Consider the following 17,672-nt stretch of genomic DNA (forward strand, 5'->3'; position numbering starts at 1 on the left):
TGTGTGTTCTGGTGTCGGCAGCTTGGTAGAGAGTGAAATGGACAACACTGTATATAGACAGCCTTTATCTTTAGTGTGCTTCTGATGTTTATTCCTAACTGGAGTTGACTTCATTAGTTTTTCAGGTCAGTTACAGCTGCCGGTGTGAGCAGTACAGGACTTGGGTGTTTGCCGCCATGATGGATGTTTTTTTTTTCTTGATTCTCTTAGGACAAGATAGGATCCAGTCAATGTACGTTCATAAGCTTTCTCTAATATTTGTTCTATATCTGTTTTGCATTCCCAGTCACAACCCTGCCTTTCCAACCACAACTAGCCTTTACAAATGTTCCATGAAGTTAACAAAGTTGGGGTCGCCTAATCTAGCACACTATGTAGTCCTCCATGTAGAATATAGTGTGCATTTATCAATCTGTGCTCCTAATTAAGCAGAGTTGATCTTCTCTTCTGTGCAGCGCGAGGACGCCTTGAAGCAGAAGAAGGCATTGTCGCTGGAGCTGGCAAACCTCCGAGACGAGCTGGGTAAGTGCCGCCTCAGAGAAGAATATTTCTGCCTACACTCATGCTACTAAGTGCCAAGTCACACGCCTGGTATCTCTCTCTCTCTCTCTCTCATTTGCATATATGAAACTTATAAAGGAACAACTTCCATTCAAAACTGCAAAGGCTCAGAGCAAGAGAAGCTTCAGCACAGCCCGTCAACATGTCTGGTTTTTTTTATGTGTACACGAGGTCTAGTAAGTCATGCATTAACATCAGTAAGTCGTTAGGATTTAGATTTTTAGACATTAATGTAATTACTACAGACAAGTTAAACGATCGAAGACTGCTTGTAGCAGCCTCCACATTTTATCTGACTGTGCGCGACAGGGTTGGATCTGGTCCTTTTACAGGACAAACAGAAATGGCAATATGGCACAAAACACTAATGGACACTATTTGTCAGATATAAATAGATCTTGATGTTTAAAATTATGACCGTTCCCCCCCCCCATCTTTAAAGCCACAAGTTTACTAGCATGAGGATCAGCAGCAGCACACAAAGGCCTCTGTTAATTCCACACAGTCAGCCACAGCCCTTCAGAACCATCTCAAAGTCAAAGCACTTAAGTGGACATTCAACATAATTGCAGCAGATGAGTAAGACTTCAATAACAAGAGATGATCCCTCCCAATAATGCAGAATGTCACCTGGCACTGCTGGAGGGTATTCAGAAAATGATTAGGGATCAGTTTCCTCGTCTAGTCTGAGTGTGTGTGTTTTTGTTTGTTTTGAGGCGTGTTCCTAGTAGTTCTGCAGTGTTTGACAACCTGTCATTTAACCCTCATTGAGACAATGCACAAATTCATCCTTGATGATTACAATGTGTTTACAAAGAAAATACAAGAAAACACTCAAGGAAGACGTCATACATACATAAAATACTGTGGTTCTTAAAGTGATGGTTAGTTTCAGGAGGATTTCCAACAATTCAGTTCACTATCTTAGACAAGAACACATTTCCCATGTGTGTTCCTGGGATTCAAATTTTCTATTTGGGGAACATTTAGGTCACATTATCTGACGTACACTGGAAATAACAGTACACTTTGTGTCCTAAATACTAACTGATACCAATATGTATGTACTCAGATAGCTGGGAGTGTGTATCGTATCGATAACAGCTCTACCAGTTTGGCTGACACAGCAGGATTATAAAATATCACACACACCTACAGTACACAGAACACGCAGCAGTGACACGCACACACCTCCTTACGCAGTGCGTGTTCACATGCACTCTATTTACATAGCAACATTAAAGCATGCGTGAATGCACACAGAAATATACACTCACACCCTCGCATACATAGGAGTATGTTAAAAATAACCATGACTGTAATTTAAGTATATTCAAATAAACACACAGTTGCTCTGAATGCCATCTTAAATTTAGCATGCCAGGCACCACAGACACCCTTGAAAGCCTGTGCTGTTCACTTTCTCTCGCCGCCTTTCCACTTTCCCTCTGCCCATCATTCTGAGCCGCAGCGACTATATTCTTTTCTTTTACTGCGTGTTTGACCTTTGGCTCATCTCTTTACACACAGAGCTGAGGAATGTCAGTGACGTATAGACCTCTGCTGTCACGACACACATGGAGCTGTGTGAGAGTTTTACACCGGAGAGTTAGTTTAACATAACTGCTGCAACTATCAGGGTCAGAGCAGGGTTCCCACTTCCCCTGCTACCACACAGGTCTCTCTTATCCTGGAATGAATGAAATTTTAAAAAAGTATACACTCAGAAGCAGCGTGTGAAGTCTCTTCTTAAATAATTAGCACTTAAACCTGCTCACTAGCTGTGTGCAGAATTCACATTGGGCTTAAAGGTTCAGTTGGTAACTTGCAGTACATGGGACAGGTAGTCTGTGGAAAAGTCAGGTTCCTCTGGCTCCTACTGCTGCTCCAAATGCCATTTGCAAGAATCCACCACACCTGAATTAATACAACCAATCAGAGCTCTCACTCGTGGTCACTTAAAGAGTGACCCCGCCAGGCAGACATTTTCATGCTGGGGAGAAGATGAGGGTTCTCTCCTAAAATGATGTCATTGTTTTCCACCGCCACCTGCCGAGCACCTGCTGTCACACACAACACACAGAGTGTATGATAAAGAACGAGCTTGTGTCCAAGCTGCTCTCAGCTGCCGCTGGCTTTTTGTCTCCATCACCGCGGTGACAGGCGCTTGCACTCGCACTGTACAGCTCCATTCAGAGGCAGCAACTGTCCCAGAGACGGCCAGTTGTTGCCCCACAGTTATATAAGTTAGAATATTTCTGTTACAGCTACAACCAGTGTGTGTATAGGGGCTGGATTCTGATCAAATCTATCTTTGAAGTGACGGCATCCCTTCGTCCCTGCCGGATGATCGATTCAGCCGCTCCAACGCACTGAGAGATGGATCACGGTGTCAAATTCTGTGAACCGTGTAAGTGCCGGGAAAATGACGGTCCTGGTGGTCCAGGTGCTCTGTTCTTTATCTGGACGTCTTCCCAAATGTTTCAGATTAGAAACGGACATAAATCAAAATGGCGTGTGCTGATGGGCAGAGGCGGAGGGAAGCCTGCGTGTGCTTGTGAGAGTTTAAATTAGTCATGAGAAGAACGAACCTCGCTGCATACTTCTTAGCTGACTTGCAGATGCGTCAGGGTTGGATGTCGTGTCTGCCGTATAGAGTAGTTCAACTGGAATGTGGTTGTCAGGGAATGCTGAGGAACACACACACACTCTCACACACACTCTCACACACTCACTCTCAATCTGTTTTTCATTACCTGTTGAGACACTGTCTGTTCCAGACATGTCCCGTCTCAGTGCCACGTGGTGATATAATGTGATAAGATGTTTGTTTGTGATCAATGATAAAAGGTTAAATCAGTAGCTTTATGAATGCTAACGGACTCCACATCTGGAGTCTTATGTTGTGTAATAAACATCTGATTTCCAACAAGTTCATTCTTTTCTCTCTTTTTTTTTTCTTGTTCGATCTCAGCCAGCAGGTGGAACCATGGAACAGATGATTATTTAACAGTTCACAAAATGGCACTTGATCCAACACATTTAGCTTGCTGGACCTCACTTGTATATGTCTTGCAGCTCCCTTTAGTCAGTGGGTTTTGTTTTCTACCGCTGTTGGTCATTAGGAGACGTTTGTAATTGATGGGAGTCCAGGTGCTTTTGAGGGTCCTTGGAGTGCAAACTAACATTCCCTCCTGCTCTTCTCTTCTCCGTACAGTCGCGTCGTCGCAGTGCTGCAAGCATCTGGAGAAGGAGAAGGAGGAGGTGCGCGTCAGCTTGGAAGAGGCCCTGAGGAGGCTGGAGGAGCAGCACAAGGGGGAGCTGGTGCAGCTGGAGGACAGGTGTGGCTTTCACCTCTGCGTGACGTGCTCACAGTTAGACACCCACATACACGGGCTATTTAACCTCCTCAGTGTTATCACACTGTTGTTTGGAAAGCAATCCTGCACTCATTCTACTGCTCTCTGGATGTAATTTGTGTGCAATTTGTATGTCCCTCTGTGTGTCAGATTGAGGAGTTTTTACCAGACAGAGTGGGACAAAGTCCACCAGACGTACCAGGAGGAGGCTGACAAATGCCGCATGTTGATGGAACAGCAGGTCAGAGCACAAACGCAACACATGCAATCAGTCAAATATCATGCCTCCTGCTGTCACTCCTGTTGTGCTGACAATGTCTCTGCTGGACCTTTGAGTCAACATTCAGACGCCCCTCCTCAAAGACCCACAGGAGCTTGGTGTGACTCTCAAAACTCTGCTTTTGTACTCCCCTCATCTCAGTCTCTCACAAACATACACACACTCCCTGATTGGGTTCAACACACACCATGCATCTGCTCAAAAAATGACACCGATACAGTCGATTGCAATAATATTCATAACTGCAGTATGAACATGGATGTGAGGCTCAAGTTACTTTATAGTCGGCACTTACATGCGTACGCGACCTCTACGCTTTCTCTTCCTGTGGAATCTATAGGTTTGATGCATTACAGTAGTAACAGAAGAGTAACAACACCAGCAGCTCGGACTCACTACCGATAAAAGTGAAGGATTTGATCAGTGTTTGGTGTTTTCATGGCTTTAGTAAAGTCATTTGTACGCTGCCCCGGTCTGCGTCTGCATCCTTCAGGTGGAGGAGCTGAGGAGACGACAGGAAGCTGAGAGGAACAGCCAGGAAGTGAGTCACAGCCAGAAGATGGAGTCTCTCAAACTGCAATATGAGACCTCCATAGAAGGTAGTTATGATAGTCTAGTATTAATACTGTCACAAACCTGAGGACTTTACACACTGAACTATATTAATATTTTTAAAAAATATGTTAAAGGCTTTCATAAATTGAATACATATTTTCAAGATTAAGTCATTAGCGAATGTCATTAGTACCTGATCACTTGATAATGAGTGTTTGTGTATATGTCTGTGTATTTCAGAGCTGAAAAGGATCCAGCAGACAGACCTGGAGAACCTGGAGAGAACACTGAAGGAGACTGAAACTTCTCTCTTTGTAAGAGGAATAATAATATTTACACTAAGTTTCAAACTTAGTCCGCACTTCTTCTTTGTTTTTTTTTTAAACATTTATTCATTCAGGGGAAGTTTCACTGAGAGGAAGCCAGTCATTCACAGAAACGCTCGGATCACCCGGGTCCTCATTTATAAAACTGTGCGTAGGATTCACAAGGTCGCGTACGGTCGAAGCACAGAAAGTGAAACTCTGGAGCTTCTTGTCCCACCCTTTTAACGCCCATATGTGCCTATAAATAGTCAGTGAAATGCCCCTAATGAATATTACATAAGCTGTACATCTACTGTAAGATCTAGTTAATAAATATTTTGTGACCATGCGACGCACATGCACACGCTGGCGCACAGCATTTGGCTCAAATAGGTCAACGAACATGTGGTAACAATATATGAAACTTGACACTTATGTATTTGCTCGACTGAGCCATCTCCATTTCTATCTCCAGCTCCTTGAATACAATACGTGCAAGGTAATATTTCACCACATCAGACATTCACACCTGGAAGCTGCCTAGTTTACTTACAGACCGATCTGCTGGACGCTGAGCAGCTACTCTTGAGCTCAGTGGTGAAAAAGGAGACAAGCTCCTGACGGTCCGGGGTTCAAACCTACGACCTTGTGTCTTGCTCACTAAACTGCCGCAGAAACCCAAACAGAGATTTTTCCAGCCAGGTTAGAAAAAAATGCCGCTGTGTTGCTAACCAAAAATATTTGGTTTCAAGGAAAAATTTTAAACATGCCCAAAATCTTCAGGAGGAATGTTGATGATTTATCATGGAAAAGTGTCTGTGTGCTGCAGTTTAACATCCGTTGAGTAAAATTCTGTAGTTCAGGAGTAATAGCAGAAGCAAAAACAACAAAACAAAGCTATCGACGCTCATAAGCAAAGAAAATTGATTCTAAATGACCTAAGGCTCAGTGTTCACTCAGTAATGACTTGTGTCCTCTGTCTGCACGTCTGTCCCTCTTACCAGGAGAAAGTATCTGAGCTGTCAGCAGAGAAGGAGGCTCTGAATGAGAAGCTGAAAGCAGAGGAGGAGAGGAGGAAGGCTGTACTCGGTGACAAGAATCTGGTACAAAAACTTGTTATATCTGTGATAATAACTTTCTGACTCAACGGTTTTGCAGATTGTGTGAATGCAGGTAAAGTTATTAAAGAAATATAAACAAAGTAGAATAGATTTAATGTTGTTGTTGCTCGTGCCAGAAAAACCAATGCCTCCCCAAGTAGAATTAAAGAGCTGGTATTATGGTTTTAGGCTTTTTCCCCTCTCCTTTATTGAGTTATAAACCTTTTTCGTGCATGTAATAGGTTTGCAAGTGGGAAAGCTCAAAGTCCAGCCCAAAGTGAGTTCGCATCCCCCACAGAAAGCTCTGCTCTGAACTGACTGAAAACAGCTTGTTTGTAGTCCAGCCCGGGGGCGGAGCTATACTCTCAGCACAGTGGGGGTGGAGCTTCATCGTGGGCCCACCTGCTACAAAGTCATATTAACCAAGTTTACATGACCCCACACTGACTTCGAAAGTCCACAGAGTCTGTCTGCTTCGCTGCTGCCAGAGCAGCCATTCTATAAATGTGGGGTGGTGATGGCGCAGTGGATAAGATGCCTGCCTTTGGTGTGAGAGATCCGGGGTTTAATCCCCCACCATTGTGTCCCGGAGCAAGACACTTAATCCCTAGTTGTTTCAGAGGCGTGCGACCTCTGACATGTATAGCAATTGTAAGTCGCTTTGGATAAAAGCGTCAGCTAAATGAATAAATGTAAATAAATGTTTGTGCTCACACTAGAAGCGCTGCAGTGCGTCCAGGAAGCGTCCCAGCGTCAATGAACCGGGCAGGAAGTCAGACACAAAAACGGCAGAGAATTCGGTCAATTTTCAAAATAAAAAACCCGTTACAGACATCTGATTGTATATCAACAATAAACGCAGTTAAATCAGACAAAAAAGAAACAATTTAACTACAATTTTTTAACAACAAAATCTAAACGGTAAAGAGGTAAAACGCTCTTATTCTGAAATGCTCCCTGTGGTAGTTGTGAGATGCACCGGTCAAGACAAGAAACGAAAGTGATCCACAGAGAGCTTTGAAGAATGTAGTAGAAGCACAAAAAGGACGATTAAAAACAAGTCATTAACGTGGGGCACGCTGCACGCTTTGCTGCTGAAATGCTTCTGAGAGGCTTCCAGTGGAAGTTGACGCCGTAAATAAACCGCTGCGCACACGCAGCCTACCTCCCCTCGCCAAGCGGTTACTCCGACACGCCCTCAAAAACAGCGGTGGAAAAACAGTGAGCTGCAGCACATACCCTCCTCTCCCTTCCAAACACTAGCTACCCTCCAGGCAGTCGTTGTTCCTGTGATGTAGAGACAGAGCTCAGTTAAATCTTTATGGATGAAAGATACTTTTGTTACAGATTAATAACTCACCGCTCTGAAACTCTCGCTCCAGTCCATGTTACCAAGCTGGTCGGCAACATGTAGCCTACCTGAATCAAAGCTGTTAACTGGCTTCTCGCTGACCCGCCCTACTCTGCTTCTGATTGGCTAGTAGTCCTTAACCAGGAACTGCGCATGTGCAACTCCCAACAAAGATCATTTAGAGACAAGATGTATCACTCCATAGCTAAAACGAAGCCTTCAACACAGGGTGAAAAGAGGAGCTGCAGCAATGTGCAGTATGATGAACAATATGGTGTTTTTTTTGAAAGTTAAACCATGTAAAACTGTTCTGGTACAACCCCTGAATAGAACCTGAAAATGAGCCAAATACCACCTCTTCAAAGTTTCATATAGCCTGTTCTAAACACATGCTTGTTTGTGCAGAAGGACTCCTACACAGTGTACCTGGAGCAGGAGCTGGAGAGTCTTAAGGTGGTGCTGGAGATCAAGAACAACCAGCTGCACCAGAAGGAGAAGAAGCTCATGGAGATGGACAAACTGGTGGGCACCAATCCGTCTCAATCCAATCATTACACATTATCTTAGAGAGTCTGCCTCACTGTAGTCTGAATGCTGTCTCAGAGTTTTATATTGATTACTTTTCCCTTTTTGTGTGCTGTTTTGGGGGGAAATGGTCCAGATGAATGTAGTTAATGCATTTAGGAGCTTTAGATCAAACCAGTCTTTTGTGTGGCTGTGTGTGTCGCAGGTGGAGACTAATGTGAAACTGGGTGAGTGTCTGAAGAAGGTTCAACAGGAGAACGAGGACTACAAGGCCAGGATGGACAAACACGCTGCTCTCTCCAAGTACGTACTCCAGGGTGGGGGCGTGGAAAAAGACACTATGCAATTCATGACGTACCTGCGAAGGGTTAAATGCACTAACTGCGCTGCATCTCTGTGCTCTGGTACTATTTGCACGTGTTTAAATTAGGTAATATACATATAAGTCCAAGTCACGAACACCAGCACTAATAATCGCACGCAGTGAGAGTGAAATTATAAGTGTTTTCAGGGAGTTGGTGCTAACTGAAGAGCATTTATAAGGAATATCACGCCCAGACTTCCTAAGAAGGTATTATTGGAGGAAAACAACTGAGCACCTGTAACACTTGAATATGTTGCTTAACAATGTCGTGTGATGGGCCACTTCAGCACACCTTAACGAAAAATACTTGGACCATTACAGAACTTTGCAGATGAACATTTACCAGATGCAAAACTCTGGCAGATTTCATTCAGCTGCAAAACCTTATAGGTATTTGTGCTGTAATTTCGTGAGACCTTGAGACGAGGCAGATGGCAAGTGATGCACAATTTATGGCACTACAGCGGCCACAATCAATTCTTTGTGGATTTGCCCCTTAGTGTTTGATTTAACCTGCCTGGAATTCCACGTGAGGTTAGGTTTTATCTTCTGGGACAACATAGTGGATACAGTTTAAAAGCCTGTATGCTACTTACTGATACTTGTTTAAATAGTTAAAGATCAATCAGTCATGTGACCATGAGGCTTAATCTCACATCTGACCTCTCACCTCTCCCTTTCCTTTACCTGGTAATCTGTAAGAGGAACAGGAATAACCTGCCACATGAAGGAAGTGTTTTATTGTGAAGCCCTGAATTCAAATATCTCAGCACTAACAATGGTCTTACATGAATAAAGAATCTGACGTTGACAGATAATCACAAGCTTGGGTGTCGGCGTCTGTATTGTTTTGTGACTAGTTTATAATTTGACCAGTGAAATCATGGAAATGTGTTAATATAAATATCATTAGATCACACAAAGAGGGTTGACCTCTGTCGGTTCTTATTTGAGTTTGTCCTTTGACAGTGAAAAAATAACCAGTGCGAAGTAGTTATTACTGATAATAAAATCCAAGTTCAGTTCTTTCCTTAAAAATATTTTTAACTTGATGATCCTGGACCCAGATAGCCACAGTGTGTCCCTGCAGCGCACTACAGCTCTCTGTCTCCCCCTGCAGGCAGCTGTCCTCTGAACAAGCCAAACTCCAGCAGACGCTGCAGAAAGAGTCCAAGGTCAACAAGCGTCTGTCCATGGAGAACGAGGAGCTGCTGTGGAAGCTGCACAACGGCGACCTGCTGGGGAGTCCCCGCCGCCTCTCACCCACCTCACCCTTCAGCTCGCCAAGGAACTCTGCCTCCTTCCCCACAGCTGCACCCTTATCGCCCAGATAACCCCAACAGCAAAGGACAACCACTTCCTCTCCTCTGACTCCCCGATTCTCCTCATCACCTTTGACAAGCCTCAAAAAGATGGAAGCTGTTCCAAATACAGAGAGAGACTTCACGCAGCAGTGTTGTTGGACATTAATGATGGACTTGTACATTTGGAATAAATTGCTTTAAAGACGTTTATTTTGAAAAAAACGAAAAGACGACTGCAGTGGCACCGATGCACTTCAAGCTGAGCGTGGGAGTGGCCTTGCTCTCCGTAAGTCTCTACCTAATGCCTGGATCTCCAACAAACCTTTCTTCTTTTTCTGAAGAAAACATTGGCAGGCACACCTCAGGGTCTGTACATAGCGCCTCACTCTTGTTATGACTATCCTTGCCTTTTCCCCTTATGTTGTAGAGTTAAAGCTCATTCTGTTCTCTGATGCCCCTCTTTCTGAAGAGGCGCATGAGAAAGAACGTTGGATTTTCGGTGTATGCAGGTCTGGGGGAAACCGACCCAAAGTTGTTTGGGTCTGGAAATTCTAAAATGACGGGTACTTTTTGGTGCATAAGCAGGACTGTTTTGCCTTCTCCCTTCTTTTAAAGAGGATGCCCCCCCCCCCACCCCCCACCCCCAAAGAGCGAAGATCAATCACTGATTGCTTTGGAGCTCTGGAAGTGGATGAACTTGATGTCCCACTGTGGGCAAACAGGAACACGTTCAGGTTGTTCATTTGAGGAGCCGACCTGAATTACTGACATGAACCTTTTTAAACCAATGGATATGTTTCTCTGTGTGAGCTTCTCACAACCTCTACCTTAATCTATGTGGAATGTAATCACCCTTGGATGTTAAATCTGAGCAGGCCAGTTCAGACACACACACATCTCAGAGCCAGTTTATTTATTAAGGATGGTGTTAGCCAGGACAGTGTTGTACCCCACACCTTTACGTTTTACCTTAAATCAGTAACAAATAAATATGATTCCCCACATCCTCTAAAGTCACCTTGTTACCCAAACACAAACAAAGCAAAGCTGAACTAATGACGGATCAAATAATATCTGCCTTTGCTTTGGATCACACATGAAATGACCAGATCCACCAGTGATCATTTCCACAGAGAAAACTCCCAGACTCTCTTTAACTGACAGATTATTCTGGCGTCTGTTTAACTGAATCCAAAAAAATAGTTTCACTTTGTGTGTCTGGTGTTTGTCCAGATGAAACGGATGTACCCAAATTGCCTCAGTGTACCATGTTCTGTTTTATTTTGGACAGAGAATAAATGCAATATGACATAAGATTAACTCAAAGCAACATTGTTTTATTTTCAATATTAAAATAAATGCATGATTCACATTTTTGAAAACGTCAGACAGCAGGAACACAGGAAAGGCTCGAGTGAAATGACGCTGACTTTACCCAGTCTGTACCCTGTACCAGATGTGAAGTCAAAAATGTAACGCTTTTCAGCTCCAGTAAGGAGACGGTTTGCTTCCAGCCCAGTCATGAGGAAGATCCACACCGTAGCCTGCCGCTTTGCTGGGCTCGAGTTGTCCAGCTAACTGGGACCTGCTCACGGTCAGTGGCTCGTACCATCATGACCCACGGATTTGATGACGTACCACCAACCGTGCCATGTGTACCACACCACCCCGTCATAGTAATGACCATTCAGGTTGCCTGAATCACACCTGCAATGAGGAAATCAAATAAAAATAGATGAAACCCAAACGCATATTGCCATTTTGAATTTTGCTCCCTTGTTTTTAACTTTTAGCATGATTACTTGCTGAACCACCAGCCTGACTTGCTGTGTCTGATACACCTGCCGTCATCTTTCAGCTGGTGCTGAATCTGACCACGTTTGACCCCAAGCCTGGACCCATCCATTTCGGCCCAGAAGAGGCCGGGGGGGGCATGGGCGTCAGCCAGGGCGTCTGCTGCTTTCCCATTGTAGTCTCCTAGCTGTAACTGGTACTGGAGCCAGATGTTCTTGCTGCTGTTTCCATATCAAAGGGCATAAAAACCAAAGAACATGTATACCGTAGTCTAAATAAGATCCCTAGTGTTATGGGAAATGAAGAGAGGTTAAACACTGAAAAACTATAGACATCAGAGGAAAGATAAGCAGACACACCGGGTTACAAAATGGTTTACAAGGTAGAAAAATTGCAGTGGATTATTCCAGTCTGGAGAATTTAACTATTTTTCCAAAAATGTGTTAAATTCCACAAAAGAAAATGAGAGAACTTAACTCTCTGCAACTGTTAATTTGGTTCAAAATCTTAAATCTTGTTGAAGGATTCCGCTTTATGTTGCAGCGCCTCTGTTTTACCTTTCCATCTGATACTGTGAAGTTCTTGTCCACCGTGTGGCGCCGATAACCGTCAGTCTTCCATGTCAGTCCGCAGGTCGTGGTTTCCTAGACAAGACACAGTTACACTGGCAGCCATCCTATAATGTCTGACAAATCATCAAACACAGGTACACACACCTTGTGAGGTGATATGGTGTAGAGGTTTGTTGCCCAGCCAGAATTCTCCATCAGGGGCGTAGAGGTCTCCAAATCCATGCTTGCACTCAAGTGTGCACGCACTGATTCATCCACTTGAATGTCTTTGATTTCTTGATGCATGCAAGGGTAAATTCCTATTTTTATGTGTTTGAAGTGCACACGCACACACACCTGTCAAAGCTCTCCTTGCCATCCCTCCTCCTCTGGAAGACAGTCCATCCTCTTCCACTGTTCATGTCACAGTGGACGCTCAGGGCGGTGGGAGAGCCGCCTGGACGAATCCCATACTGGCCACGTTACCGTCTGCAAACACCTCGGAGCCGTCTGAATGCAAGAAGTATTACAATGGGTAAATAAATCATTTGGAACTAATGGAAGCCAACAGAAACACACAGACATATTTGCTTTACATTTTTGTGAGATTATTAGCGGCTGGATGGAATTTGTCTGAAACACATGGAGACATTCGACAGGACTTTCAAGCTGCGTTCATTTCACTTAAACCTGACAGAATTGCTTTACAAAGTTGCTTTAGCTAACAGTTCCCTACGTCGCCTACTAGAAATCTTGCCCTAACGCTGTACAGGTTCTCAGGGGCCAGGTGTGTGTTGTGCTCCAGCTGCTGGTCCTGCTTGACAGTGACTAACATGCTAATGTTGTGCATATTCCTTAAACTTCAGATTTAAGGATTGTTGTAAAAAAACAAAACAAATAAAACTTCTATTTCTGCTGCGACTTGGTTTTGAGACCACTTGGGACATCGATGCCACCCCTAGTACTGGCAGTAATGGACTTTGTTTTAATATTTCTTTATGAACATAATATTCATTCATTTGTTGTGTTTCTCAGACACCACTACACATGTTCATTGAACATATTCTGCTGAAATTAGAATAAAGTCCTGGACAGTTTTGTTGGAAAATACTGTGGCCAATCATTACTTCATAGACCTCATCATCAAGGCATGGAGGTCAAGCTACAAACAATCCTGCTGACACTTTTGAAGGGTAAGAGTCAAGGTTGCACTCAAGAGATGTGGTCTTTATGTTGACAGTGGTACATTTTTAATATTTATTTTTTTTAAAGCTATGCACAAAGTGACCAGACTAGTTTCCATCTGAAATTATCTGGGAAGGAGGCAGTCGGATGACGCTCTATACAAGCAGCGTCACTATCGAGAGCAGACATAACTAACACAGAATGATCACCCTAAACCCAAAACCAACATCACAAATACTGAATGTCATCTGTGCTGCGGTGCCAATTTGAATTTCTACTAGGGGGGGTCAATAAAACAGCATCTCATCTTATCTTTAACAAACATACAGTAAACAGCGGACATTATAGTCCAACCATGTCTGGTTTGTCTTTAGCTATTGTTTTAACTTTGACAAATAAAATGTTTTAATATGAACAGCAGTGGGTCTTTCCAATGCTCTTATTACTTTGGAGAAATTTCTACATGAAAAGTTTTCATTGGAACTGCTACTTTACCTAACACATAGTTCACAGCGAGGTCTGTGGAACAGGTACAGATTGCTGTTGTTTTGCCGCCACAAAAAAACAATTCAGATTCCAATCACCTCTTTGGTGAAGGCAGACACCTTAGACAGAAATCTCTAAATCTGTGCACATAAAACCAAAATGATCTGCATGGAATGATTAGAAACCTCATAGTGTAGTATTTAGTAAGATATACTGAGAATTAGCAGAAGTTCTTACCGACAGAGAGGCAGCCATGTGAACAAGAAACGCCACTGATGTGCATCATATCCATAATCAATGGATCTGATGGGTGATTGAACCAAACTGCCACACACTCTTGTCTGACTGACATCCTCACTGCTCTTTCTTACCGTGACTCTGGATGGCTGGAGATTATTACTGCAATGACATTTGGTAAACTAGCCTCCATCTAGTGGTTGGAGTAAATAGTCATTGTCTCCTGCTTATACCTAATGCCTCATACTGAACCTACAAGCTGCACACTTCCACTGGTCTACAGATATTTTACTTATTCAATGAGGTATTGACAGAATGTTGGAATTATGAATGGGTGTTTCCCCACTGTCTGTAATCCCCAGCAATACCAACAACTCGATTAACAATAGATTTTAAAAAAGCTGTATGATATGGAGGACTAAAAATGACTCAATTAATCATTCAATTAATTAATTAATTATTCCTGTATTTCTGTGTCTGTTAATGAGGTAGGAGGCACTAACTTCACTGTAAAACATGATTGGTCAACTGGGCAAACCAGGCATAAGCTAATAATCTTGCAGCTAGCTAACGTCGATAGCAAGTTTACTAGTCACCTCAGCTACTGTATGTACCACTAGCAAGTGGAGCTGAATGAATCCAGAACAATCCTGGTTTACAGTGAGATTAGTACGACCTACCTCATTAACATACAGACACAGAAATAAATGAAAATAATGTAGATTTGTAGAAATAAGATACTTTTATTTGTTTCATGAAAATGTATTTAGTTATTGATGAATATGTAATTTCAGTCCTCCATATAGGCTAAGGAAGACTACAAATGACTTATTCAGCAACAAATAAATACATGAGTATAATCATTTGCATTTTATGGATTTCTTTCAACTTTTGTTTTTGTTTATTTAAATAAGAATTAATTAAAATATTCCAGTATTTATTTCAGCATTTATTTGACTTTACTAAACTGATATTATAAGTCATGTTTCATCCTCCATATAATCATAATGTGTCTGAGTAAAGGTAACACAGACCAGACAAGACTATGTCTATGTGCTGGAAAATATTTAACAGATGTCGGTACAAGCTAAAAAATCCAATGGGAGCGGGACTAGAACCCACAACCTTTCAAGTGAAGTCCTGTTACCTGTCAGCCAAGCTAACATGAGAGCCAATTACATTGCCCATCACCACCAAACAATGCTACCAAGATGTGACCAATCACCCCTCTACCAAGATTTGTGAAATCTAATCACCTTGCGTTGCTCCACGATTTGACCAATCATAATTGGTAGAACTACAAACATTGACGATGGAAGCCACCCCCACAGATATGTTAAGTCCTTTGAGCGCAAGAACTTTGTTCGGATTGACAAATTTGCTGTCTTTTTTGGTAAGTTCAATGCCATTCTATTGTCTTGAAGTTTTTATTTGTAATATTAAGTTATTTAGTTTACCTATCGGGCTAATTATCATGTGCACGTAACTGACTAATATTCCAGTGAACGTCAATAACAATTCAAATCCATTTATAACCAGCTAGCTGACATAAAACGCTACACTTTACTTTAGGCTGATGAGAATGCCTAAATGTTTCAGCTTACTTGCTTACATAGACAATCATGTACAATTTATAACGGGCTGGCTATTTGGTAATAACACTGACGTTACCTAAGTTAATGATTAGTAAGATTGAAATTACATAGTCCACAGCTTACCAATGTTATCTATGTTTTTATTCAATATTTGGATCTAACTAGCTAAAACAGACCAAAAGAGATGTGTAAGGATCAGTTAATGTATTTGGGTTGTTGGCTTAGTATGCTAATTTAGCCCATGTGCATAGAAATTGTTTCACAATGTTACAGTGTACAGTTTGTGGCATGAGTAAACTAACAATTGAGAATAACTTAATGAAATGCACGTCCAGCTTCCAGATAATTCATTACTGGAAAACACTATCACAGACAAACAAATGGCAACCAAATGTTGCATAACCTCATGTGAATGAGAAGTAATAAACACAGACTTTGGTTTCATTTACTTTAGTTTACTTTGATGGGAGTTCAGGATAAAAGGATACAAAGGCTTTAATGTCATATGAAGGAAACAAACAAGTTATCATTGCAAAGAAAGTCTTAGTTTGCTGTCTCCATCCTGTAGCAACATATTCTAGAAACAAAGAAATTCATAAGAATACAACATAAATATGAAATTTAATAATAATAATAAACCAATAATGTCCAATATAAGAGGTCTTTTTTTTTTTTCAACCATACAGAATGGATGGACGGGGATGGCCGTGCCAGCGTCTTCGACTCAAGAGGATATACTGAGGATATACAGTATATCTATATATTTTTATATTATACCTGGGCTTTAACATAATCGGTGCTTGACTAGTAGCTACACAAAGTTTCTCTGCAGTAGATGCTTCAGCTGGCAGCTGAACCGGCGTCAGGCTGCGTATGGTGAGCAGGTTGGTGGACCCAAATGCAGGACGCAGAGCGGAGCAGGTACAGTTCAAAAAAAGTTTATTGTGGCAAAATGGTTGAGAATACATCCAAAGAATAAACAATCCAAATGAAACAGATAATCCAAACGGGTACAGATCCAAGACAGACAGGGCAGAGACGAGACAAGCACAAAGCTACACATGACAGAGCGTATCACGCTACAAAACATTGCAATGACCGGACAAAGACTGAGGGAAACAAGCAAGGATACACAGGGTTGACAAACTGGGAGGAGGTACACAGGTGAGGGACGTGAGGCTAATGAGACACAGGCAGGCAGAGAGAGAGCAGGGGAAAACAGAGGGACTGGCATGCAGAGGGATTACTGGGGTAACAGACACAACACAGGTTACTGAACACAAAACACAGACCATATCACAAGATGTAACAGATCAGAAATAACAAGAAAACTAACTCAGACACAAGCAGACAGATCACAACAAAACTAACGCCAACAGGGAAAACAGACCGGGATAAAACAGAACTCAGAGCAGACATGGGCAAAACACAGAAGTACACAGACCCGGAGAAAACACTAAGACATGAACTGAGACACAGAACGAGGAGCTAAGACACAGAGCTAAACCTAAGATACAAGACAGATACTAAGTAAACTTAAATATGCGGATGAATAAAATAATAAACAAGGCTACACGGAGACTAAAGCAGAATGATCAAAATCATAATGAACTAAACAGATCGTAACCCCACAACTAGACACACAGACAGTACCAGACCAACCAGCACAAACACACAGAGTAAACTAGACACAAGACATGACTGAAACCCAAAACACAGACTAACCCAACATACTATAAGACAGATGCTAAAGGACTACAGATAATAACACTGACTTGGAACTAAAACAGAGCAGACACGCCCACAGCGTGACAACCGGCTGCTTTTGGGGCAAAAAGTTCTTCGTTTTGCCGTCGACACGCTCAGACTGTTGAACCAGGTGTTTGATAACATCGTAAACAGGTCCACAAAAAGTCTTGTTCAAAGACGATTCTCGCTCTGAAATTTCACGAGAGAGTTGTTGCAACGGTGTCAGTCAGAGAGGACTTTGTTGTGTTGAAATAACGTGAGTCTTAGCAGCGTTACGTTTGTTTTTAATTGTTAAAGGCGCCAATAATGGTGAATGATATTAGCCAAAAAGCTCACTCCGAGTTATCCGGCTGCACTGAATGGAAAGTTAA

General features: G+C 42.4%; 2 protein-coding genes across 10 annotated transcripts in view; one reads left to right on the plus strand and one right to left on the minus strand.

The window, feature by feature from the left end:
• The window catches only part of LOC123969456 (microtubule-associated tumor suppressor candidate 2-like), a 69,407-nt gene extending 58,383 nt beyond the window's left edge, over positions 1-11,024 (plus strand). For 3 of the 5 annotated variants that reach the window (XM_046046856.1, XM_046046859.1, XM_046046857.1), the window contains 9 exons: positions 456-522; positions 3,779-3,902; positions 4,071-4,161; positions 4,694-4,799; positions 4,996-5,069; positions 6,065-6,163; positions 7,917-8,033; positions 8,242-8,339; positions 9,521-11,024. In XM_046046856.1, coding sequence (XP_045902812.1) covers positions 456-522; positions 3,779-3,902; positions 4,071-4,161; positions 4,694-4,799; positions 4,996-5,069; positions 6,065-6,163; positions 7,917-8,033; positions 8,242-8,339; positions 9,521-9,734 — 990 coding nt within the window. In that variant the 3' untranslated portion in view covers positions 9,735-11,024. The remainder of the gene's footprint in view (positions 1-455; positions 523-3,778; positions 3,903-4,070; positions 4,162-4,693; positions 4,800-4,995; positions 5,070-6,064; positions 6,164-7,916; positions 8,034-8,241; positions 8,340-9,520) is intronic. The other 2 variants (XM_046046858.1, XM_046046860.1) reach the window with 1 other exon arrangement.
• Positions 11,016-12,992, minus strand: LOC123969457 (fibrinogen-like protein 1). Of its 5 annotated transcripts, none has more exons than XM_046046864.1 (4): positions 12,407-12,992; positions 12,056-12,142; positions 11,507-11,716; positions 11,016-11,411 (listed from the first exon to the last, which is right to left on the minus strand). In XM_046046864.1, the coding sequence occupies exons 2-4, from the start codon at positions 12,061-12,063 to the stop codon at positions 11,300-11,302; spliced, it is 330 nt and encodes a 109-aa protein (XP_045902820.1). In that variant the 5' UTR covers positions 12,064-12,142; positions 12,407-12,992; the 3' UTR covers positions 11,016-11,299. The 5 variants fall into 5 exon arrangements, 4 of the variants coding, with proteins under 4 accessions (XP_045902820.1, XP_045902821.1, XP_045902817.1 ...); XM_046046865.1 differs by having other exon boundaries at positions 11,546-11,719; XM_046046861.1 differs by having other exon boundaries at positions 11,507-11,719.
• Positions 12,993-17,672: the final 4,680 nt, after the last annotated feature.

This window comes from Micropterus dolomieu, linkage group LG04 (genome assembly GCF_021292245.1).
Source record: "Micropterus dolomieu isolate WLL.071019.BEF.003 ecotype Adirondacks linkage group LG04, ASM2129224v1, whole genome shotgun sequence".
NCBI classification, from domain to species: Eukaryota; Metazoa; Chordata; class Actinopteri; order Centrarchiformes; family Centrarchidae; genus Micropterus; species Micropterus dolomieu.